Source organism: Trachurus japonicus, chromosome 24 (assembly GCF_045865225.1).
Source record: "Trachurus japonicus isolate A0001 chromosome 24, Traja_1.0".
In the NCBI taxonomy this organism is placed as follows: Eukaryota; Metazoa; Chordata; class Actinopteri; order Carangiformes; family Carangidae; genus Trachurus; species Trachurus japonicus.
The window spans coordinates 7,424,973-7,451,306 of NC_140930.1; the positions used below are offsets into that span (position 1 = coordinate 7,424,973).

Genomic DNA, 26,334 nt, shown 5'->3' on the forward strand with positions numbered 1-26,334 from the left:
TTTGAAACCGATACCGATAACCGATAACATACCTGGAGATAATAAAGACTAGTGAGGACCTAACATATATCATGACATCAATACTATAAACAAAACCAAATATAGTTTTGACTCTTTAAATGAAGATATTCTATTAGCAAGCCTTTCAAACATTTTGTAAAAGATGTCAAACTAAACTTTTTTATATCTCAAATGAACATCTATTTAAATAAGGTGCATTACTTATTGATATAAAATGACGAAAATATATACTTAATCTTATCGGGCTGATAAGTTAATGATATCGGACTTTTCGGAATGACGTCATAATTTCCTGATATCGGGCCGATTATTATCGTGCATCCCTAATTTATCTGCTTTCTTGATGAGAACTGGATGAGAAGATGGGTAAAACTCTCATATCTGCACACTGGGCTGCAGAAATACGGAAAACTGAATACAGAAAGACTGAAAAACAAAGGGGAATCCACCTACTGTACTAGAAACCCCCCTAAAGCTGCATAATTACACCGTTATCCCCTCTTTGTTTAATCTGTAAATAAACAACAGTGCGTGGTTTTACAGAGTGGTGCATTCAGGACCATTTCTGCCGTCTTTGACAGATTAAAACAAACACGTTATCCTGTTATTAATGTTATTTTCTGGGGGGTTTTACGCCGAGCTAAGCTGCTAACAAGCTGCGACAAAGACAAGACACTGGTGTTCATCTTCTCATCCAAAAAATTAAACACTTTTTCCCACAGTTTCAAACTTTTACTTTGACTTTTATGGGCATAACGGGAAGTTAAAGAGCAGCATGAACATAATCAGAGCCTCCTCGGAGTCGAGGCGACGACGTGCTCCCTCATAAACCAGGGTGATAATAACAGGGAATAGTTAATGACATAATTATCACTAACGACCTGCAGCGACTGGACTCGTAATGAGGCCGCGGTAGCTGCTCCATACGTCAGTCTGCTCTGCTTGTTTTGTTTTTTTGCTTTTTTTCAGGTTGGGGAGGAGGACAGAGCCCAGTGTCTCAGGAGCTGATTGGTTAATAAACCCCCCGCCGCCTGCAGAGGGAGGAAATGTGCGAAGCTCAGCTCACCTCACCTCTTTCCCCCCCTGCACTCATCTATCCCCGCCTTTTGAGAAGAAAACGTCACACAAATCAAAACAAGACACAGATTAAGATAAATTAACCAATAAATAAATAAACCCTTCATTCAGAACAGCCAGAGAATGAAAGATGGAGCCGAGTTGCATCAAAAAAAACAAAAAAAAAAACGAAACGTGACACCGAGGGGGTTGGAAACACTGAAACACACAGGACGAATGATGATGGTGATGATGATGGTGGTGGTGGTGGTTGGACAATATTAAAAATGGAGGGATGAAGCACAGAAGGAGGAGGACGAGGTCAGAGGGACGTGACTTGTCTCTCATCCACACTGCTGAGTAGGAGAAGATGGAGGAGGAGGAGGAGGAATGAATTAAAGATGATGAAGGAGAGACAGAGTGAGTGGTTGCTTTGGTTTTGTGCTGTTTTTTTTGTTTTGTTTTGTTTTGTTTGTTTGTTTGTTTTAGTACCAGGCAGGTTTTCCAAGGAAGCTGAATGAAAATTAGTCGGGCTGATGTTGTTGCTGTTGTTGCTTAGTTTTCCAGCTGTGGGTAAGATGCATTGTCATGGCTTTTTATTATAACATCTCTGTTAGGGATGGAGAAAAAGAAGCAGCAGCAACAATGAAGGGCTGGTCAAAAAAAGCAGAGAGAGAGAGAGAGAGAGAGAGTGAGGTAGATAAATAAAGAGAGAGAGAGAGAGAGAGAGGAGGATTAATAGACGAGAGCCGAGAGGTCGATAAGGTCGGGCGACATAGTCTATTTTCTATTAACAAGACGGAATAAAATTATCTAAATTAAAACAAAAAGGGAAGATTTATATGTTAAGTGAGTATCCAAATTGTAAATATGAAAAACTGGTTGAATAGTGGAAGAAACCGAGTACGCTTCTTCAAAGTTTTCAGCATTTCAAAATTAAAAAAAAAAAAAAAGGGGGCAAATGATGTGTAGAAATATTCTCATACATCCTCTTTTATTATTCTCATTTCTTTTAAAGCTTCATTACAATCAAAATATGAAAGCAGTGAAGTATTATCGACCAATTTTATTGCACATTTTTGCAACTTTACTTCATCCCTGAGTTTAAAATATTTGGTAAACACTATTATAATTATCATTAAAAGCAGTGCTTAAGTCTTTTCTGCTTGACAATATACCACAGATTTATATTTCCCACTCACAATTTGTTAACCTTTCTACAACCTTTTTTAATTCATGTTAAAAAAAAAAATTTTTGACCATGTAATTACCTAAAATTCCCAATCAAGGATCTCTTACTGTAGATTTATTTCACACCTTGTAGCACCACATTATGTAATAAACTTTGCCAAATTTGTAATAAGTTGTTACATAAGGCACCAAATTATTACATCTTCTTCGCAAATGTGGCAAAGTTTATTACGTATTGTGTTCAAGAATTTTATAACAAAATGTGGCAGCTTATTAAAGTTTCTCATATATTTGGCACCAAATTTGTGCCCAAGTTAAAGCTGCACAAATAATAAATCGTGTGAGAATTGAGAAACATTATTAAATCCATATCACCCGAACTAAGAGAGAGAGAAGTAAAGAGTGAGGAGTGAGTGAGGGAGGTAGACGAGTCTGTAGCAGCCGTATCATGGTGTGCTCATGTTGCTGTCCTACCTGATCCCCTTCAGGAATCTCCTGGATGGAAGGAAGGAGGAGGAGGAGGAGGAGGAAGAGGAGTAGGAGGACACGTTCACAGGACAGAGAGAAAACACGTCAACAGCTACAGTATGGACACGGCCATGTAACACACGCACGTACGTACACTTTGACACACACACACAAACACAGAGTCATGGTTGATAATGTAAAGCCGTCTTGAATCAGCTGAAAACTACAACTGGGCAAGAAAACAATACAAGACTGTGTGTGAAATGTATACATTTATGTTGAATTAAAGGGATAGTTCAACATTTTGGCAAATTGGCCCAATATAGTCATAGCAGTAGGTTCGTTACCTTTAATTGTCGGTGCAAGCTGTTTTTAGAATGGGTAAATTCATGTAAAACCGCTGATGCGCATTCCCGTTGGGGGCAGTTTTTCAGCAAGCAGTCTCTGTATTTCCCTCTAAAAGAACCCCGTTTGGTAACGTTCTGTTATTATCTCATAGCGTGGTGAATCTGCAGGTCACAACTTGTCCACCAGAGCGTTTTGGAGTTGTTGGATTGTGTATTTGATGAGTTTGATGAGGAAAACCAAGAAATCCCATGAGCCTCCGTAGCGTAGCTCTGAGCAGCTCGCGGCTCTGCTCCGCCGTTCTAAAAATAGCTTGCACCGACAATTAAAGGTAACAAACCTTCTCCTAAGACTATAGGGATTATGGCAATGGGCCAATTTGCCAAAATGTTGAACTATCCCTTTAAGTTTAAATCTCTTTAATGTGAATTAGAAGCTATTTATCACTTTTTTATATACTTTACACTAACAAAAAAAAAGCTAAAATATTACCTTATTATTAAATATAACTGATATTTATACAGTTTTACTTAATGTATGTTGTATTGAGTGAGTATTTTAAGGTTCAAATGCAGCTAACCAAGCTCAAACTGTGCAAAACACAAAGCAGGCATCGGTTTAAAATGTCATTATTACTGTAAAATTTCACATTTTCACAATAATTGTTACATAACGAGAAGAAATGCAGCCTCTGTGCACAACGACGTTGGGTTAGTCACTGATTTAAGGCAAAAAAAACAAAACACAAATAAAGGAGAATATCATGCTCAGGTTTAACAACACATCTGAGTAAACACAGCGTCTCAGTGTGAAGAGTCACTCTCTCTGTTAACCACGTTATTACACGTCATTTTTATAAAGGTTTATCAATGTTTAAACATCTTTTATGCAGCGCGTATTTGAATAGAGCGTCACTATGGAAACAAAGGACAGACTGTAACGTCTCAGTCGAAGCCCATTTTTCAGGATCCAGTTTCTACTTCTCCTCCTGGTCCTGAGACGCTCCACAAATATCCTGTTCTACTGGAGATCAGCTCAGTCTGTGCCCGTTTAATTAATCTCCTGACAATAATAACACACACACACACACACACACACACACTGGGTACACTGATGCAGATTATAAACTTATGTGAAGTAGGAAGCTTCAACATTCCCACATTCCTCAGCAGCTAAAGATATTTTCCCCCTGAAAACGCTGTAAAAGTGGAAATGTTACTACGCACGGACTGAAATAGATTTAGTCTTAACAGTCCCAGTGTGTGTATATGTGTGTGTGTCTGTGCGTGTATGTGTGTGTTTTCTTTCATAACTTCCCCGCATACCAAGGGCACTGAATAACTGGCTGTGAGCTGAACAAATAAAAGTGAATGGCACTAATAAAAGCACTGGTGTTTTATTGAGCATTACCGAGGGAGGGGTGTTCACACAAACTCACAGTGTGTGAGTGTGTTTTTCCCATGATCCTCTTTGTCTGTGCTTAAATTTTCTCTTTTTTAACTTAATGCTTACATTATCCAACATTATTTTGCATCCGACTGAGCATGTATTGTACTGTATGTACAGTACTGTATGTGAATTAGAAGCTATTTATCACTTTTTTTAATACTTTACGCTAACAAAAAAGCAAAAATGTTACCTTATGACCTTACCTTATGATGTACTGTATTAAATATGGATGTTTGTGTTTTTTACACAAAGAAGTATGGAGCATTAGACCAATATTATATCTGTACATAATCAATCACTTCTCAGTCTCTAATTATCACCACTCATCACTATTCTTTTTCTTTTTTACAAATAGTGCGTTGTTATTCCTTTCATTGATGTTTGCTGCTGCAGAACTGGATGAATAAAGTAATTTCAAATCACTAATTACTCATTTCCTGTCCTCTGTTTGTAATTGTTTTCTCTGATCCTTTCTGTTTCTGTGCTTTACTGTATTTTATTGCGTGTGTCTGTTCTGTATTTTGTTTGTTTTGCTGTTTGTTTTACTCTCATCTGCACTGTAAACGAGACTTGCCTCAGTGTACTAACGAGTTTAAATGAAGGTAACTAAACTAAACTAATTTCTTATCTTATCTTTTTATTTTGTAACTAAAAACTTAAAAGTTATATTTTTTTCTTATTGATTTCCAGCTCTATTGATCAGTGATAGGTCCATGCACAGGCTTCACAGCTCGAGCGTTTGTACTGTAACACTGACAGGTAGACAAACAAAACACAAAAGCCAAGGCTGGAACATAGGAGCTGTAAGAAACAGACACACAAACACACACACACACACATATACACAAACCTTACAACGACTACACCTGTTGTAGTTTGTAAGAACACAGTTAATGGGCGAAGGGATTAAAGCAAAAACAAAAAACAAAACACATCAGATCATCACACAGGAGCTGAATGGAGGAGGCGTGGCCACACTAACGGCGATGTCGATGGCGGGTGGCGCGTGTGTGTGTGTTTCAACGTGACATCACATGGTAACAGGTGTGGTTTGTACAGTAAGAGCAGGTTGGTGGCGGTGGCGGTGGTACTGACCTGGATGACTCCCTCCATCATGCTCACCATCTTGTTGACGATGGCGATGACCTTGTGCGTCCGCTCCGACGGCGACATGTCGGGCCGGTACGTGGGCGACAGGACGAAGCGACAGGCCATGTACAGGACGTAGGTGGGCGACAGCTTGAAGTGAACCGTGGAGCTGTTGGTGTAGTTGATGATGGCCGACAGGAAGGTGTCTTCAGCTGCACAGAGACACACAGGCGTTAGTTAGTTAGTTAGTCAGGCAGACGTGCAATATTATGACTTTTACACATCTGTTTTTTCATAATAAAACGTATCTTAAAGCAGAAGTAAGCGATATTTTTGTGTTAATATAAGTCTTAAATAGTTATATCTTCCGACAGCAATCACTTACATAGAGTGTTTGGACCGAAACACGGGTCTGTCAGTCACTCTGCTCTGCTCTGAGCCGAGGAGAAAACTTTTCTCGTATCCTACAGTTTTTATCCAATGAGGAGAGAGAACGGCATGAAGGGCTGTGTGTGCAGCCAAGGGATGCGCCTGAATGTGGTGACGTAGGGACGAGGACCAATAGATCCATGACGAGGCCGGGGGCTGCTAACTCCATCGGCTGACAAGACGTTATGGTGCGTTCAAGGCAACTCGTAACTCGTGTTTTTCCGACCTGTGAAGTCGTACCAGTTCGATCTGGTACGAGTTCACAGGTCGGAAGTTACGAGTGGCCGTTATAGTGACTTCCACAGGTAAAACAGGTCGGAAAAACGCGAGTTGTGGGTTACCTGGAACGCTACAAAGTCGTAAGTCGTGACTTGAAGCTGTAATTTACGGTTTCAAAAGCCTGCCTGGAACGCAGCATTAGCCAAAACGACCGGATCGCTTACTTCTGCTTTAACGTAACTTTTTAAATATATTTATTGGAAATATTGGTCTGTTTTTTCTGAGTTTTTAGTGATGTTTCTGTCTTCTGCCTTTTGTCTACTATAATTTCATTCTAGTAAATGCAAATGTATGAATGACAGTAAAATGAACTCTGACTGATTACTGGGTTAGTGACAAATAAGACTTGGCGAGATTAAAATGGTTTTAAAAGCTTCAGATTTGTTTAAATGTTGATTTTATGTCATTTGATATTTTTTTTTTAACAAATGTCAGACTGAATGGCCCTGAAAAGACAGACAGACAGACAGTGTTTCTATATTTGGATTTTAATACATTTTGACAATCCTGAGCAGGACAGATCCTAAAAACACCACTTTTCTTCTAAAGAGTGTGTCAAATGATGTCAAATTTGTCGAGAAACATAGTGTTGCATTGCAGAAGTGAATTATTTATTCCACATTTGAGCCCAGATTTAATTTCATGTGTATTGTCAAACCACTTGACACTTGCATCAAGTCATACTTAAAAATTGATTTCTCCTGGCTGAGGTCTTGTCCACACGTACCCGGGTAAAACCTTTGAAATTTTGAGTTTTTCTCTCCTCTGTTTCCCAAAAAAATCCACATTCACATCAGAATGTTTAAAAGAAAAAAAAAAAATCTCTGTCCATATGAAAACACAAAAACGCTGTGCACTTCTGCCACACCAGTAGGCAGTATTTAACTTTTAAAAACGCATTGACCAATCATAGCGAACCTGAGTTCTGGTCTGATCTTTGTTTACTGTATCCATGACTACAGGTTATATTTATGTTTCTGGTCCAGCCACCTGTTTTCCTTCTCCATGCACTTTCAGACGTCTATTGCCCAGAAGGAGTTTTTGAAAAATCAGTTTTTTTTTTTAAAGGACTAAAAACGTTGTTTGAGGTTTGGATGATGAGACCGAATCCGGTTCTGGACGTTTTTGTTTCCGTTTGGTGTGGACTGGGTCTGAATCTAAAGTTTTTTCTAAAGGTTTTCAACAAGAGGACAAACCGTTGGGAACAAAAGTGTGGGAATCGAACTTGGAAGAAAGCGTGAGAATTAAATAAACCAGAGCTCGATCTATGAAAATACACAGAGTGGACAGATGTTGTGTTGTCCAGCCAGCTGTTGTGTTATGTAATCACGGTCCCCACGTGTGATATCACAGGTCAGTCCTGCTGCGTTTGAACTGTTAACAACATACTAAAAGCCAATAAAAAGAAAAAGAAATGTCATCATCATCGTCCTCCTTCTGTCTGACTGAAACACAGTAGCAGCCGGGACGTTAAACAAACATTTCATAAATTAGTTGCAGGTTTCATCAGATCGTCTTCAAAAGAAACAACCTGTCTTTCTCTTGTAGACGTTTCCTCTTCTGTTTATTGACTCTCCTCCTCCTCCTCCTCCTCCTCCTCCTCCTGCGCTCTGGGCTTCACTGCACTGAGTTTATATTTGTCAAACTCTGTTTTAGCTGGAAAAACAGATGATCTCAGAGTTTGAGTTTTTTTTTCTTCTTCTCCTCTTGATGGGTCATGGTGCCGTTACCCACGATGCAACAGGAGAAACCACACGCTCAAAGTCGAGTCTGAAAAGTGTTTTTTTTTCTCTCGCTCTCTCTCTCTCTCTCTTCTTCAAGACAGTGACGCACACGAGGAGGGTCTGTTGTCGTGATGCAGCAGCTGCAACCAGTTTGACATCAAACGCTTCACCACGGCAGCTAAACTGGGAGGAGGCGACGCCGCACGGAGACGTTTTATTGGCTCATCACACGTGTGACACAGCTGATTCCTCCCTAACCTTAAACTGACCGTTGGAGCTCAAATCGGTCGGTTCAGCTTCTGTATAAAACATACGATGCAGTTTGACTGATTATTGATCAGTGATTTGATATGTGAATTGGTTATTACACTTTAATTATTTATATGAAAGCTTTTCTTCATAATGAGGAGAGCTGTCGCATACATTTAAAGGGATAGTTCAACATTTTGGCAAATTGGCCCATTGCTATAATCCCTATAGTCATAGCAGTAGGTTCGTTACCTTTAATTGTCGGTGCAAGCTATTTTTTAAAACGGTGGAGCAGAGCCGTGAGCTGCTCAGAGCTACGCTACGGAGGCTCATGGGATTTCTTGGTTTCCCTCATCAAACTCATCAAATACACAATCCAACAACTCCAAAACGCTCTGGTGGACAAGTTGTGACCTGCACATTCACCACGCTATGAGATAATAAAGGAACATTACCAGACAGAGTTGTTTTAGAGGCAAATACAGAGACTGCTTGCTGAAAAATTGCCCCCGACGGGAACGCGCGTCCGCGGTTTTGCATGAATTTACCTTCTATTTTGTCTAATTTACCATTCTACAAGTAGCTTGCACCGACTATTAAAGGTAATGAGCCTACTGCTATGACTATAGGGATTGCCAAAATGTTGAACTATCCCTTTAATATATTAATAGATAATTATAGTGTCTCTGGTCCCATACGTATTTAAACAGCGCAGACTACACTGTATGTATCAAACTTGCAAGTTATTGATTTTGCCCCATTTAACATGATGTCATGGGGCAAAAGCTTTTCCATTTTCACCTCGAGGGTCCGAGTGAGGGTCAGCAGGTTGAGAGCAGACGGGCTTTATCAGATTATTTGATGTCTATGTCGCTGCTCTACTGCTCTGTACGGACAAAACTATTTAAAAAAAAAGAGGGATCAATAGTTTCCAGGTATTGATCGGGTCACTGACACACTGAGCGGGAACACACACACACACACACTCACAGTTGTCTCTGAACTCGATGCTGGCGGGGAGAGTCAACTCCGTCCTGTCGGCTGAAATGTCCTGAGACCTGAGGAGACAGAACAGACAGACACACGGTGAGGAGGAGGAGGAGGAGGAGGAGGAGGAGAAAAAGGAGGAAGAGGAGGACAGAGGAGGAGGAAGAATAAGAAGAGGAAGAAGAGGAGGGTGGGGAGGATGAAAAGGAGGAGGAGGAAGAAGAAGAGGAGGAGGAAGAAGAGGAGGGTGAGGAGGAAGAAGAAGGGGAGGAGGAGGGAGAAGAGAAGGAGGACAAAAATGAGGAAGAGGAGGACTGAGGAGGAGGAAGAATAAGAAGAGGATGAAAAGGAGGAGGAGGAAGAAGAAGAGGAGGAGGAAGAAGAGGAGGGTGAAGAGGATGAAAAGGAGGAGGAGGAAGAAGAAGAGGAGGAAGAAGAGGAGGGTGAGGAGGAAGAAGAAGGGGAGGAGGAGGGAAAGGAGGGAGGAGGAAGAAGAGAAGGAGGACAAAAATGAGGAAGAGGAGGAAGAATAAGAAGAGGAAGAAGAGGAGGGTGGGGAGGATGAAAAGGAGGAGGAGGAAGAAGAAGAGGAGGGTGAGGAGGATGAAAAGGAGGAGGAGGAAGAGGAGGAGGGAGAAGAGGAGGGTGAGGAGGAAGAAGAAGGGGAGGAGGAGGGAAAGGAGGGAGGAGGAAGAAGAGAAGGAGGACAAAAATGAGGAAGAGGAGGAAGAATAAGAAGAGGAAGAAGAGGAGGGTGGGGAGGATGAAAAGGAGGAGGAGGAAGAAGAAGAGGAGGGTGAGGAGGATGAAAAGGAGGAGGAGGAAGAAGAAGAGGAGGAGGGAGAAGAGGAGGGTGAGGAGGAGGAAGAAGAAGGGGAGGAGGAGGGAAAGGAGGGAGGAGGAAGAAGAGAAGGAGGACAAAAATGAGGAAGAGGAGGACAGAGGAGGAGGAAGAATAAGAAGAGGAAGAAGAGGAGGGTGGGGAGGATGAAAAGGAGGAGGAGGAAGAAGAAGAGGAGGAAGAAGAAGAGGAGGAGGAAGAAGAGGAGGGTGAGGAGGAGGAAGAAGAAGGGGAGGAGGAGGGAAAGGAGGGAGGAGGAAGAAGAGAAGGAGGACAAAAATGAGGAAGAGGAGGAAGAATAAGAAGAGGAAGAAGAGGAGGAGGAGGAGGAGAAGGAAGAAGAAGAGGAGGAAGAAGAAGAAGAAGAAGAAGAACAGGAGGAGGAGGGGGAAGAAGAAGATGAGGAGGAGGATAAAAAGGAGGAAGAGGGGGAGGAAGGAGGATGTGGAAGGAGGAGGACGAAGAGGAGGATGAGGAGGAGGATGAGGAAGAATAAGAAGAGGAGGAGAAAGAGGAAGAAGAAGAGGAGGAAGAGGAAGAAGAAGAACAGGAGGAGGAGGAGGAGGGGGAAGAAGAAGATGAGGAGGAGGATAAAAAGGAGGAAGAGGAGGAGGAAGTGGAAGGAGGAGGACGAAGAGGAGGATGAGGAAGAATAAGAAGAGGAGGAGAAAGAGGAAGAGGAGAGTGAGGAGGAAGAGAAAGAGAAAGAGGATGAAAAGTAGGAGGTGGAGGAGGACGAGGAGGAGGAAGGAGGAGAAGAAGAAAGGAGAAAGGAGGAGGAGGAGGAAAAGGAGGAAGAGGAGAAGGAGAAAGAAGAGGAGGAGAAGAGGAAGAAGAGGAGGAGGAAAAGGAGGAGGAAGAGGAAGAGTGCTATAGAGAGAGAGTGACCTGCTGTCCTGCTGCTCTCCTCTGATCATGGGCTTCACCATCCCTCGCTCCATCTCCAGTTTTCCTGAGCTCTGAGAACAGGAAACAGATTCAACCAGATTTAATTTCACTACGATTTAATTTACTGAAGCTGACGTGAGCGACGACTCGTCATGAAATAAAACACACACACAGACGGATAAATACCACAATAAAACTCTTCTAACTTGCAATATTTTTTATTTTATATATATATATATATTATTTATTTATTGAAAGGGCCAGCGTTTAGGTTGTTTAACCTTCTTCAGACGCTCTGAAGAAGGTTAAATAACCGAAACGTTGGCCTTTTAATAAATAAATAATATTGCAAGTGAGAAGAAAGTGTGTGGGAGTTTCCTCTTCGCCATATCTATAATAATAATAATAATAAAAAACTGTATCTATATAGCATCTTTTTTAAACAAAGTAACAAAGAGCTGTACAAATATTTAAAAAAAAAATATATATATATATATTTAAAACAAGGAGAAAACTGAGACTCCAACGACGAATCCAATGGAAAATAAAATAAAGTGAAACTAAAATCTTGTGACACGTGGTTTTTAAAACAGAAAACATTTCAAAATAAAAGCCCGACAAAAGAAAAACAACATATACTGTAACAGATGCATCACCAGTCACATAGAGGGTAAAAAAATGTCTTATGAACACAGTTTTAACACAGAATATATACTAAATAATTGAATTGCAGTGTGTGTGTGTCTCTGTGTGTGTGTGTGTGTGTTACCTTGCTTGTGGGCAGCGCCGCTCCACTGTGGACGTCTCCGTGAAGGTCGAAGGTGGTTTCTGGTACGCTGCTGCAGGACAGACGACATAAACACAGCGGTTCAGAAGAAGAGGACCTGACTTTTCATTTCTGACAACGACAAGAGACTCAGACTTGATCCACACACACACACACACACACACACACACACACAACACACACACACACACGGTCACTCATCTAACTGGTTGCACAGGGAGGAGAGAGCTGGATCAGTAAATGAATGACTCAACAACACATGCAGACAGTTTGCTTTTTACTCATGCACACACACTCACACACACTTACGTAACAGTTTAATTAGATGTAGAATGGCCATGCAAGGAGGTAGCCGCTCTGTGTGTGTGTGTGTGTGTGTGTGTGTGTGTGTGTGTGTGTTTGAGTGACAGTAATTGAGTGTGGCAGCAGTCGGTTTTAAAAAAGGCAGGCTTCTGCTTTTCACGCCCCATATGACAGGAGGGCATCGGTGTCAAACAAACAGTGCACCACTAACACACACACACACACACACACACAGACAAAGCTTTCTGTGCACAGTGTCGTCGACGTTGCACGTTGACCAGCAGCAGCAGAAGTGGGTTAAACCATTAACAGAGACACAGATTTACCATCTTAAACATTATGATTCCTGCAGGTTTGATGTTTTAAAGGTACATTGTGTAGGAATTACGCCCATCTAGCGTTGCAGTTGTATATCGCAAGCAACTCAAATTGTATTTTTCACGCTGCATTCACGTGAAATTGGGCAGACGGCAGACGGACTTGGTTTGAAAATGTCATCAAATGTCTTTTTCTGTTCAATGAAAAACCAAAGATATTCAATTTGCCAGCAGAAAGCAGCAAATTCTCTCAGTCAAGGAGCCAAAACTAGAAAAACTTTGATATTTCTGCTTGTAAAAATCATCAAAATAGCTGTTGTTTTGATTTTCTAACGGTCGACTAATTCACTAATCATCTTATTGTTCCTGATACTTTTGCTTTACAAATAGTTTGAAAATGTCATCAAATGTCTTTTTTTTTGTTCAATCAACAGTCTAAAAACCAAAGACATTCAATTCACTACAATATCAAATAGCAGAAAGCAGCAAATTCTTAGTTAAGGAGCCAAAACTAGAAAATCTTTGATATTTCTGCTTATAAAGATCATCAAAATAGCTGCTATTTTGATTTTCTGGTGGTCAACTAATTCATTAATCATCTTATAGCTCCTAATTTGATCAAATTAAATCATTAATAAACTGTTAAAACAAACACTTGAGCTTCAACAACACCTTCGCCGCCTCCTTCTTTCTCTCTCACTGACTAATGCTGAATATTGGTGGTGACGCTCCCGACCCAAGTTGTTGCGAGGAGGCAGCGGATTACAGTTGTGAACACTCAGACGCTACAGGATCATCTGTTCAGCTGCCAAGTGACTTCTTAAAAAACTGTTGTCACGCCAGAAAAACTGTGGCTCTAAATCGCTTTTAAACTGTGGCTGCTGCGTCTCCTCCAGCTCCACTCGAACCAGGTATCTCTGGGAAAAGTTTAAAGTCCCGGCACAGCAGCAGCAGCGTTGGAGCACCGCCCAGAAACTAAAGAAAAACCCACATCCACCACATCAGGCTCGGTCTCCGGAGACGAGACGAAGGGCTGCGTTTTATCTAAATACACTTGAAGATGCGCTACTGATGAGTGATTTTACTTTCATCCTCTAAATCCACTCAGTAGCCGTTTTAACGACCGTCAAACAGGCTGTGAACTCGTCATCACTGATCGATTATCTACTTATCAAGGTCATGTAACAGCTGTTTTAAACACTGACCTCTTCACACATCCACACTTGATGAATTGTAACTCTCTGTTGTGGTTTTTTTGGCTCTTTGGCTGCAAATAACTGCACTTACTACACCAGACTGACAGCTGCTAGCTTTTATTTTAGGGCAAACATCTGTCCAGAGGTGGAGGGACTGACGTCAAAGATCTTCAGAACTCACCTTTTCAAAACCAACTTTTAATATCTAACTGTGTCTAACGCTGTTTTAAAAGTTCACTTCTTTTATCATAACTTTATTCCACGACTTTAAGTGTCTGTAAAAGCACTTAACCAAATAAAATACATTATTATAAAATACATTATTATTAAAGATCAGCTTCGGACCTGGAAAAAAGTGTTTCCATTACATTTTTTGCGATACACTCTTATATCGACACGTCTGAAAAACCACGTTTCAAAAATGTTTTGGCGATATTTTTGAGGTTTTTCGAAATGTAGGCGTTTTTTATGTCGATATTTAGGTTTAACGCATTTCCAAGAGTTAATGGAAACGCAGCTAATGTTTTACAAAATTGGGAAAGTAGTGTTAAAGTCAAGCCTGATGCCTTCACTCTCGATACGCCGATGCGCTAAGGTCAGGTATCGGTGTCTACATTGGGAGTGAAAAAGCCAGATTGGTGCATCTCTACTTTCAACACATTCAACACTATTTGAAGCTGCACTTTAATGACAATAAAAATAGTTTCTCTTCTATTCTATTTTCTTGTAAAGATGCTATAAAACACAAGAGTGGTGGCTCTTCATCATTTAATCCTCCACCAACACAGAACCATTGATCTGTGCAGCTTTTAATGTCACCTGTTGAACAAACAGACACGTTCACACGCTCCATATGCTCCACACAAACACTGAAAGAGGTTTTGTTTCGTTTGCTGTGACCGTTCCCACTCTTCATTAAGAAGAAACCTGAATCTGAATGTACAAAGTCCACCACAGTCCTTCTCCTCCTCCTCACTCCTCACTCCGTGTAAAAAAAAAAAAAAAAAAAAAACACATTCCAAGGTTAATCTGATTATCTGATAATTCATCCAATTTCATTTTGGGAGCCCGATCGGATAGTTTGCTGGCTGCTGCTTTTATTATTAGGAGATCGTGGTAAACTAATGAATATGTGGCTGAATATAATATTAGTGATCATCTTTTAGTGTTAAAAAAAAAACAAAAAAAAAGTGACAAGACAAAGACGAAACCCAAACAAACACAGGACGAGGAGCCTGATGAGCTCTTCTTCCTCTCTGGTGTTAATGAAAATCACCTGAGGGAGCCTCAGCCTTCAACACAACCACTGGACCACACACACACACACACACACACACACTTTGAAAACTCTCCAATCTCCACAGAGAGAAATGTGCGATTAAATTAAAATTATCCTTAACACAACACTGTCATTTTGGATTTACCCAAAAAGCCTCAAACAAAAACCTGCTTCGCTTCTAAACTCAAGACAAACAGATGAAACATGAACACAAAAGTCAGTTTTCTGTTGTTTTTACCTCAAAACACTGCAAATAAAAAAGCTTCATCCTTCACTTTGACACCTTTAGCAAACACATTACAAAGTTTCTATCAGCCTTTGACAAACTTTAAAGAGCTCACAGGAGAAGCTGCAGCAGTAGCGTCGGATCGTTTCAAAAGAACCAACTCATGCAGAAACACAAACAGGGTTGATTACTCACACACCTCTCTCTCCGTTTCGCAGCGTTATCCATCCATCGAGTCATTAGACGCCCATTCAATCATCTCTAACTTTCTCACACACACTCACACTCTCTTTCTTTCTCTCTCTCTCTGTGCCGTCGGTGTGTGAAGCAGCAGCAGCAGCAGCAGCAGCAGCAGCAGCGAGCAGGAGGCCACACCCAGCAGCATGTTGATCAGATTAGAGGGCAGCCATAACCCTAGACCTCCGCTCTTCCTCTCCTCTCATTTCCTCGCGCTCTCAACCTCAGACTTCCCTCCTCCTCCTCTTTAGTTTTTTTTTTCCCCCTCCCTCCCTCCTTCATCTCTCGCTCTGCCTGCCAACTCCAAACCTCATCCTCTCTCCTCCCTCGTTCTACAATAACACACTCTCTGAGGCACAGTGTGTACAGAGGGTGACGAGAGGAGGAGGAAGAAGGGGAAGATGAAAAGGAAAAAAGGGAGGAGGAAGAAAGGAATGACCATTTTTCTTTTACCCAACACACACACACACACATATATATACAGTATATACACTACTCAGAAAAAGTTAGGGATATTTGGCTTTCGGGTGAAATGTATGGAAAATGTGAAAAGTTCACGCTACAGTGATATTATATTATGAAAGTAGAGCATTTTAGTGGAAGCATGCATTGGTTATTTACTTATCTCAAACAATTTATTGAAACAAAAGCCAACAACAGTGGTGGGTACACCATAGGGCATTGACATCGAACTTCGAATATGGGGCAGCTCTAAATATTCGAACCTGTAATAAGCATTATTTTTGGTAAATGTGTTTGCCTGAAAACGTAGTTTTGTTTTTTCAGCCTGTTGAAGTTGTGAAATGCGAGCTCATTAGCATTGATCACCTGGGGCTCCTACATTATCATGTCGTTAGCGCCTGATGCCTGATCACACTTCTTCACTGAAAAACAATGGAGGAGCAAAAGGCTGCGAGTGCGACAACCACGGAGGGAGAAGTTGAAATATACAGTGTTTCCTCTGCATTTATTTAGGAGTGGCGGGCCTCCATTCCTAAATCCTAGCCGCCGCTCCTTCAATTTTTTTTTTTAATTGTCGCAAATACATGATGGGGGACTGTTCAAACCAGTTCTAATTGAAACAGGACATTTATTGGTTGATTCATGAATCAAACACCTGTTGTAAATTTTGCCGTTAAGCTCCAGCAACTTGTGCAAAAACTACTGAAACATTGAACAGTTAGACATGTGCATTCAAAAGTTTAGAGAAGGTCACATTAACCTGTAAAGGTTATAATGCATTTTAGCTTCACCCTGACATTTCACCTGAAAGCCGAGTTTCCCTAACTTTTTGTGAGTAGTGTATATATACATAACACACTCTCACCCAGACTTGTGTCGGCTCCTCATCATGGACGCCGGCTCCCCTCTCTTCCCTCCCTGGTCGAACATCGGGTCCACGAACTTGAAGACGTGGGCGGAGCCGAACTGGAGGGTGGAGCCCGGACGCAGCACCGTCGTCTCGGTGACGCGCTGCCCGTCCACGAAGGTGTCGGCGTCGGGGCCGTGCGGCGTCACCGTCACCATGCCCTCGCTGTGCATCAGGTTACAGTGGTGGGGGAGGATACCCGGACCCAGCAGCTGGAGACGGACGACAACATATGTTACAGTCGTTTAGATAAAATATGATGATTTAAAATAAAAAATACTAAAATATTTTAATTCATACAGAAAACTTCTGACCAGTTTTAGGGCCACATTGAGAAAAAAAACCCACAAAAACAAAGACTTCGAGAATAAAGTCATAAATTTACAAGAATAAAGTCGTAAATTACGAGGATAATAAAGTCGTAAATTTACGAGAATAAAGTCGTAGATTTCCTACGAGTAAAAAGTCATAACATTACGAGAATAAAGTCGTAAATTTACGAGAATAAAGTCGTACATTTCCTACAAGATAAAAAGTCATAACATTACGAGAATAAAGTCGCAAATTACGAGATAAAGTCTTAAATTTACGAGAATAAAGTTGTAAATTTACAAGAATAAGTCGTACATTCCCTATGAGAAAAAAGTCATAACATTACTTTACGACTTTATTCTCGAAGTTTGTGATTTTTTTTATTTGCGTGGCCCTAATACTCAGTCGTAGATTGCTCTAATTTCTAAAAAGAAATATGTGTAACAGAGAACGGAAAATAATCTGTGCAGTCTTGCAACAAAGTATTAAAAATAATAATACCAGTGCTTCTATGTGAAAAGGGAATTTCAAAATAAAGGCGCATCTTACAAATGATATGTATGAGGGATGCTTTTATTTTGAAATCCGTATAATTGTAGATATTGATCGTTGTTACCTGGATGGCTCCGTCCTCTGTGCAGTCCGATCCGACCTCGGTGATGCTGTGCTGAAGCCGGTACAGCTTTGGTTTGTCTCGTGAGTCTGAGCCGTCTGGACACACACACACACACACACACACACACACACACACACACACAAATACAGAAAAACACTCAGACTCAGCATTGAACATAAACTTTTACACATTTAACACACAAGCAGCACCAGGACATATTTAACCTCACACACTCTTATCGACCGTCCAAACACAGACAGGCAGACACATCACTAAAGAGTCAATACAAACGGGTGTATTCTGGGATGTGCACAGCTAATGTGGTGAAAAAACAAAAAAACATGTGGGTGGCTGCAGTGAATTTATTGATCATTAGTAAACAAGAGTTTAGTAAAAAGCAAAGCAGCACATTAGTTCACTGAGGAGGAAACGGGGGCAAACAGTAGCTGCGTGGACCTCAGAGCACCTAGAGATTATTATAGTGAAAACAATAAAACACTTAAAAAAAAAACTTAAAAAGTGATATCATGGATACACTGGATTGTTTTTAGGTTTATTTACATTAATATGAGTCACTCTCTGACAGATTTCTGCAACACACTGTAGAGGTTTAATGTTAAAATCGGTAACCCTTTAATTTACAGGACGCTAATGACGCGATAATGTCAAGAAATAGCCAAGAAATAACAACTAATTGCGTCATAATGTGTAGAAAAAGCCTAGAAATAACGATTGATTGCGTAGAAATACAATTGCAAGGACTTGGTGGAGAAAAATTCATCTTTTTCAAAAAATTCAAAGCATGAGAAGCATGTATAATCTTTTGCCTTTATGAAAAACATGACATTACTATGAAATTAACCGTTATTTCAAGGCTATTTCTTGACATTACTACGCCATTAATTGTTATTTCTTGGCTATTTCTTGACATTATCACGTAATTAGTGGCCTGTAGATTAAAGGGTTACCATAAAATCTTATTCCAGTCTTTGCTGCTACGATGAAAAACTTCAGCTGTTGTCGGCTTGTTCAGTAATTTTACAAAAGCATATTATGTTATAAAACGTGTTGTTGTGTCTTGTTTAGTTTTGTTTTTCCCCCTTTTTTTTATTTAACAGATGTTTATTCTGAAGCCAGAGCCTGTTTTGTGTGTTTTCTTAACAACTTCAACTAAGGCAGCAGCAGAAAAAAAACGAAACATCAACACTTAAATAAATATTTCAACTGTGTGAACTCTCTGGGCTGTATCCATGTTTGATTAGGAGGAGATCTACCAACGACAACGACTAACAACTACAAAAAAAGATACTGTACGGCCAGAGAGAGGGGGAGAGAGCCCCTCCCCGCCTCAAATAAATCCCATCAGCCATTGCAACAGACAGAGAGGAGGTGTGGTGGAGTTTTACCTTCGTGGTGCCGATAGGCGTAGTAGGCATAGTGATTCCCTCGCCCTAGGCAGACAGGCAGGCAGGTGCAGAGGAAGTAGAAGGAGGAGGAGGAGGAGGACACATGCACAAGGCCCCACACACACACATACGCGCGCACACACACACACACACACACACAGGCAGTCGCATACACACCATGCCATAAGAAGGTGGGAAAGAAAACAGACACATAGCAGAGGGTGAAAATGCAGCAAGGAGGAAAAATGCAGCATTACCTTTGTTAACCCATTAATGCATGGAAGGCATTCACATACACACACAAACACACACACACACACACACACAAAAACACACACACACTGTTTACACACTACTCATAAACTACACAATTCTCTGTTAAAATCTTACCAGGCTCAGAGGCTTAAATCAATTTAATAATTGGGCTAAATTAGTTTTAAAACTACAGCTGTTGTGTCACCAGATAATAACTCACTGGCGTTGTTCATTATGAATGAGTAAATATTATGTTATTACACCTTAAATAACATTTTTTGTTATGTTTTTAAGTTAGTATTTCTTTGTACTGTGGGTATAAGTTTGTATTTCACACATTTTATTAATCAATTCAAGTTTGTGTTTCATACTTCACCACAATCTGAAGACAAAATCTGATGAATTATTATAATAATAATGCAGATAAAGGATTAGCTATGTATTTTGGGTAATGTTATTGCCATTACATAGGGAGGAAGGACCTGGTTAACATGTGGAAAAATGAGCTTTATCTGAGGTGACCTGAACTTTTGCACTGACAACACAAACATACGCACACTCACTCAGACCCAGCGTCCCACATTTTCCCAAAGCCACCAAATCAAACTTTTCCATCTGTTTTCCACAGACGATGTCCCATCAACCTGATGAAGTGGACGTGTTAGTTTATCTCTCCTCCCCCCACCACCACCACCACCATCACAGTTTAAACCAGTGTGGTGCTGGAGTTGGGGCAGTGTGGGGGGGCTGATACGTTAGTTAGCGGCATGAGGGGGCGAGAGAGGGATGAAGAGGGTGATAACAACAAAGAGAAAAACAGGGATCAGTAGCAAGAGAACAAGCTGTTAGGGGCAAGACTCAGGTGAGATCAGGTCTGCAGCTGCAAAATGCTCCGAGTGGGATGAATGTTTTTACATTTCTAAATCATACATCTATTATCTATTATCACTTATTGCAACTTACCTTTGTGGTCGTTCTCCTCCTTGTGGTCCTTTAACCTGCCCTGTGCCCCACTACTAATTCAGTTTGTCATGTCCTATAGTTCCCAGAGTGAACCATCTAGCTTCCCTCACTCAATGTATAGGAAAATACAGAAAGTATTCAGACCCCCTTACAATTTTTTTTACCATTTATTATGTTCCAGCTTTATGTTAAAATCAAAATAATTCATTTTTCCTCATCAATCTGCACTCACCCCATCATAACAGCACAAACCTTTGCAAATTAATTTTAAAAAAAAGAAAAAACTGAAATATCACCTGAACATAAGTTTTCACACCCTTTTCTGTGACGCTCATGTGGGTCATTTATGTGCAAGCAGTTTCTTTTATTCATCTTTGAGATGGTTCTACACCTTCATTTGAGTCCAGATGTGTTCAATTAAATAGTTTGGACATGATTTGTAAAGGTACACACCTGTCTGAATACTTAATAAGACCATATAATATAATAAGACTTGATTTGAACAGCACGTTTCAATACAAGTGACAAAGTGCTGCACAAGTCACACATGAAACATCCAAATAAATCAATGTAAAAAGTTAGTTAAATTGAAAAGAAATAAGTACCGTAAAAGCTTTTCTCTATCAGAAATGTAAAATAAAATAACATAAAGTGGCAGCTACGTAGCTTGGTTGTTATTCAACCTGATGTTTAGATCACTGAAATATTTCCTGCTCTTGAAATTTCATCATCATCATCTCCTGGATTCACCAAATACAACAACATGTGTTTTTAGGTTTAAGTGTTTTTATTGTTGTCATTTCCTCTGACCACAAAAAAACAACACATCTGGTGTCAACATCTGTGCCTGCAGGAATCCTCTGGTCTGCACATCTGGATCTGGGTTTTAAGGTGTGGTATTGATGCTGTTGCTTTTATTCTGCAAAGCTCTTTGTGTTGGATTGTTAGTTTGATACGTGCTGTACAAATAAAGTCTGAAGGTTTTTATTCTTGTAAAACCTCAAACTAAACTCCTCCAAACCTGCTGTTTCCTCATCATGTGACCTTGATCTTAAAAACTCAGTTGTGCAGGACGGTTCCTGCCTGAGGCCACGATGATACAACTCACACTAACTCAAGCTAAAAGACGTTAAACACAGCGACTCCGTGTTTCTTACAGTGTTTTGTGTGAACGTGTGTCCTGCTGGTGTGACGTGAAACCACAGAGCAGCTGGGATCCAGAACGGCGCCACATGTGACTCACTCACCTTTAATTTAACCCTGAGTGTTGTTTATTGCAGCTGCACTGAAGCCTGCTGGTCACAGCCTGTCATTACAGTGCTCTTCACCACTGCTGCTGCTCTCACTGCTGTTCCTATTAGTGCTATTTCTACTGCTTTAAGTTCCATTCAGTGTGTTTACATGCACAGCTAAGTTGATTGTTGCTCACAGCTGGATTTGAGCGTCTCGTCAGAGTTCTGTCCTTGTCCCAGTTTGCATGCAACAGGGAAATAGGCTATAGCATATACCAGAGGTAGGCAAATAGTATATTTGTTCAAGGGCCAGAATTTTTCTCAATAGACACCTTGCGGGCCGGACATTCAAATAGGCCTAGATTGAAATTAAATTCACCCTTTTGCCTAATAATTTGGTTGTTTTTTTGTTTTGTTTTTTATCTTTGGTGTTTTGTATGATATAAAATGAAAAGTCTTGACATATCATCATTTACATATCATGCTGGAACTCTACACTGCTGACTTGTATCCTGAGATCCTGAGCCCTGTGATTTTCATCTTAAATATGCAAGGAGGCTGACACACAATCACAGCACAGGTCTGTTCTGATGATACAAGTCATTGGTCCTGACATGTGTGTTTCTCTTCTATAACACACAATCTACATCTCAGAGGCGACGTCGCTCCACACATGGCATTGTTTCCCATACATTAATTTATTCGTGGCGCTTCAGTTGTCCAGTTATAGTCGGATTAAGGCAATCATTTACTGACTGATGATATATATACAGTATATGTGTGTGTGTGTGTGTGTGTGTGTGTGTGTGTGTGTGTGTGTTGCGGTCGTACCTGGGCTCAGCTCCACCAGATAAGGCAATTTCTCAGGCGGCAGGGAGCTGCTGCTGCCTTCCCTCCCCCTCATGAGGCCCTTGTCCTCCATCTTTCTTCCCTTCCTGCCCTGGTAGTCTGGAGGTCTCTTCTTCAGCTGGAACACTAACGCTCCTGACAAAGGTTTGATAAAGACATATAATTGATATATAATCGATATATATAAAACATATAATAATATCAGTACATCACATTTAAAAAACACTACAACATTTCTTCCTGTGATGCTGAAAACTGAATATTGTAGTGAGTGTGTGGCGGCAGCAGGGGGCGGTAGCGACAAGGGAAAGAGATACAGCATGACAGAGAAGTGAGACATACTGTAAACGTTTTGTTGTGACAGATTGTGTGTAAAAAAAAGTGTGTGTCTGTGTGTTACCTCTGTCTGCAGGCCAGTCTCTGAAGATCTGCAGCGGACACTCGCTGTCGTCCAGAATCACCTCTTTGCCCGACTTATCGTCTTGCTGCGAACAGAAAACAAAGACAGAAAAACAGTCAGTAAGTCCAGCAGGTAAACAAACAAATATCAAAACACTCACCAACAGAAACTATGCTGCTAATCGTGTCAGTTACAGATCCTGGGAGACTTTTAATCACTCAGATTTTCTGAACTTAGACTTGAAGACAGAAAAGGCACATATTTTTAACAAGAAATTTCAGGTTGTTCATAATATGCTGTGTAAAAATATAGTCCATTAACTGTAAACATCTTACTAATGCACTAAAACAAAGGGAGTTCCTTTTATCTATAGGTTATTATGCTATTATTTCACTGGTCCAGCCCACCCAAGAATTTTCTTTGTTAATAGAGATATAAATGTTACGAAAACCATTGTATTATCTTAGTTTAGGCTCATTTTATGGATTATTTACCTCATTGTTGCACAACATTTATTTAGTTAATAGCCAGCTGGTGCAGACAAGCCATGTTGCTATCATTTAGTTAGGCTACAAGGCGGTCATTTTTCTCGGTGGTAATGTTGTTGTTAAGTTGTTTAATCAAGGTGCAGCCTACGTAAAATGTTTAAGATGACCAGGCTAATGTCGTCTCCCGTAGCCACAGAGTTATCTAACAATAGTTACAGCTGGTGTTTACCTTTCAATAAGCCGTGGTATGCGGTGACTTTCATCTGAATATGTCCGTGGTTGTGGTATTTATACAGATTATTTGTTTGAATATCAACTTAGTTATAAGTCGACTAACTTATAGGCTACAAATAAAACCTAATAACCAAAGTAATAACTAACAGATAGTCCACAACAATTTCAAAAACATGGACCTGATGGAGCCGTTGATAATAGAGCTGCGTTTGTGGCTTATGATTAAACTAAACGTATCTGCATTTAAGGGGTGTCCCATTTCTAAGTCACAAAATAGCCTTTAACACTTGGTTTTGAGGGCTACTAAGGGTTAAGGGTTGAGCTTGAGGGTGAAGACAGGAACTGGAATTCACCCCAAATTGTGCCGTTTGTGGCCCCCTGAACTAAAATAAGTTTGACGCCCCTGATCTACATCATCATCATACGTATATTCAGTTCTTGTATTTGTGGATGTGGCTGATCCTTGTTGAGCTCGTCTGACATGAATCAAGTGGATTTTAATTGTTGGACTCGTTGCTTGTCGTGAGACGACTGTGTGTGTGTTTTTATTTAGAAGATGCCGTCTCGACCATAGACTGTAAAAAGAATGGACGTAGCACCCGTGACGTCACCCATTGGTTTGGGGGAGTCTGTTTTGTGCCGCTACTACGGGGGTTTGAGCCGCGCCATGTTGGATTCTACTTGCCATATTTGGAGCGGTGCGGCCGTTAGCCGGCCGAGAACCCGCCCACTGGCCTCGAAGCAGCGGTCTCCGGACCTGTCACTCAACGTTTCCGCGCCCTGATTGGCCAGAACTTTAAACCTAATAATAGTAAAACGGTAGAGTTTTAAAAAAATTCACCCCCCTCAGAGTGTGTGCGGGGGTAGAAACTATCGGTTGAGACCAAAAAAATAAAATGTACCAGGCTGTAAATATGTTTTTTTAAGCTGTAAAATCGGCTATTTTAACATGGGACTCAGTTGGAGTTGCTCCCTTCTGGAGCCAGCCCCCAGCGACAGCCGAGGGGATTGCAGTTTTTCGAACGCGGAAGTGAGCTTCACTTCTCAGACCGACAACTGCCCCCTTGGTCTCGACCTGTTAACCAGGATGTGAAGCGTTTTTCTACACACGGTGGCGTCTGTTTTTTTTTTTTTTAATTTCTCATAATGAAGCGATGCTGCGCTCCGCCGGCGTCATAAATATTGCAGTTTAATGGTTTATCTTTTACAGAACTGACTGTGGCAGAAAGCTCTTCAGCCTGTTCAGTCCAATCTTAGTTAACATCCACCCCCTCCAAACATAAACACACACACACACACACACACGCGCTGGCTGACAAGCGACGAGCTGGTAAACAAGTGCTTAGTCCTCATGCTCACTAACCTAATGGACTTTCCCAGCATTCAGATTCATCAGCAAATTGCAAGTGACTATCAACAGTGTGTGTGTGTGTGCGTGTGTTTCTGTGTGTGTAGGTGTGTGTGTGTGTGTGTGTGTGTGGTCTGCTCCACTGTATTGGCTGTGGCGGCAGCAGTTATTTTCCTATGATTGGCCGACGCCCGAGTCCATCTGAGAGGACGGACATGGTTGAGAGAGGCTGCGAGGAGGGCAGCCAAGTTCACCGCCATGAACACATGCGGCAGGCACGAACACACAAACACACACATACACACACAACCAGCAGCACACTTACACACACACACGCAGACACGGAGCATCTGCTGCTGCTATAGTGCACACAGTCTGAAAGCAATTGAATTGCATTCCTCCCAAAGGTTTTTGTGCCAAGTAGCGTTCTGTTTCAATCTGCCAGTCCACTGAAGTGTGTGTGCATGTGTGTGTGTGTCTGCATGTGTGTGTGTGTGTCTGTGTGTGTGCATTTATGTGTATGTGCATGTCACTGTGACCTTGGGCGTCCCCTCCACAGCCTCTCAGGAGGATGATGGAGGTGTTTATTGATGAGATCGGAGGATGGAGGTCGTGTTTAGCGGAGAAACTGAAGGATGTCGGTGTTTAACTGCTGGACGCTGAGAGAAACTATCTGTCCACTGTCAAACATGTTAAAGGACAAGTGACGTTTTTTACAACCTGGACTTTATTTCTGGCGTAAAATACGGTCGTTTACTCATCCATAAGCGTTTTGTGTCAGATTTTGAGGTTGAGATTTTCGCCCAACTGGTCATTTTGTTGGAAATATGCAAAAACGAACCATATTAGCCGACGTCGCAGAGTGAATGAGCCGTGCTGAGGACTAGGGATGGGTACTTTTCACATATGAACCGATACGGTACTGATACTCGGTACCTGGGAATCAGTACCTGAATAAAACGGTACCTGTTTTCGGTACTTTTTGTGTGTACGTTAAGTTATTTTGTCTGTAGAAAAAATAGTCAAAATTCAGAATTTTGAATATTTATCTCTCAAAAACATCACAACTCCTCAGCCTTTAAGGCTATTTTATGTTTTAGGGATGGCCAATGATTTTTGAATGATAGAATAGTCATTTAATGAAAAAAAAATTAATCGTCTTGTCTGAAAAAAATGTTACAGAAGGCGAAACATGGAAAGACTCCCACAACCATCAGAAAGTTCTGCGTGAAACTCTGTCAAATAAAAAACAAACGAAATAAAGGCGCAGCACAAAATCCTCACGGTGCAGACTGCAGACTGATAAGAAGCGCTACTGGAGAGAATATCCATGTATTGACGAGAGGAGACTTCCTCGTTCAGATGAAACCGCTCCTCAGGTACCGCTTCTCATTTCAAGTGAGAAAGAGAGAGCGAGAGAGCGAGAGAGAGAGGAGGAGGAGGGGAGGGAATATTCACATCCAGACAGAAACTCCCATAGATTGACACAAAGGTGCATTCA

At 41.0% G+C, this 26,334-nt stretch overlaps 1 protein-coding gene across 50 annotated transcripts in view; it reads right to left on the reverse strand.

Annotated features, from left to right (window-relative positions):
• Positions 1-26,334, reverse strand: part of afdna (afadin, adherens junction formation factor a) — a 137,477-nt gene that overhangs the window by 60,849 nt on the left and 50,294 nt on the right. For 14 of the 50 annotated variants that reach the window (XR_015035163.1, XR_015035161.1, XR_015035162.1 and 11 more), the window contains exons 7-15: positions 22,764-22,848; positions 22,346-22,498; positions 19,065-19,109; positions 17,659-17,753; positions 16,689-16,942; positions 11,786-11,855; positions 11,017-11,087; positions 9,291-9,358; positions 5,626-5,831 (exon numbers count right to left, since the gene is read on the reverse strand). Coding sequence is in view for 44 of the 50 variants with exons in the window: in XM_085770178.1 (XP_085626304.1) it covers positions 5,626-5,831; positions 9,291-9,358; positions 11,017-11,087; positions 11,786-11,855; positions 16,689-16,942; positions 17,659-17,753; positions 19,065-19,109; positions 22,346-22,498; positions 22,764-22,848 (1,047 nt within the window). In the remaining 6 variants the exon portion in view is untranslated. Of the gene's footprint in view, positions 1-2,742; positions 2,764-5,625; positions 5,832-9,290; positions 9,362-11,016; positions 11,088-11,785; positions 11,856-16,688; positions 16,943-17,658; positions 17,754-19,064; positions 19,110-22,345; positions 22,499-22,763; positions 22,849-26,334 lie in introns of all 50 variants that reach the window. The other 36 variants (XM_085770213.1, XM_085770219.1, XM_085770195.1 and 33 more) reach the window with 4 other exon arrangements.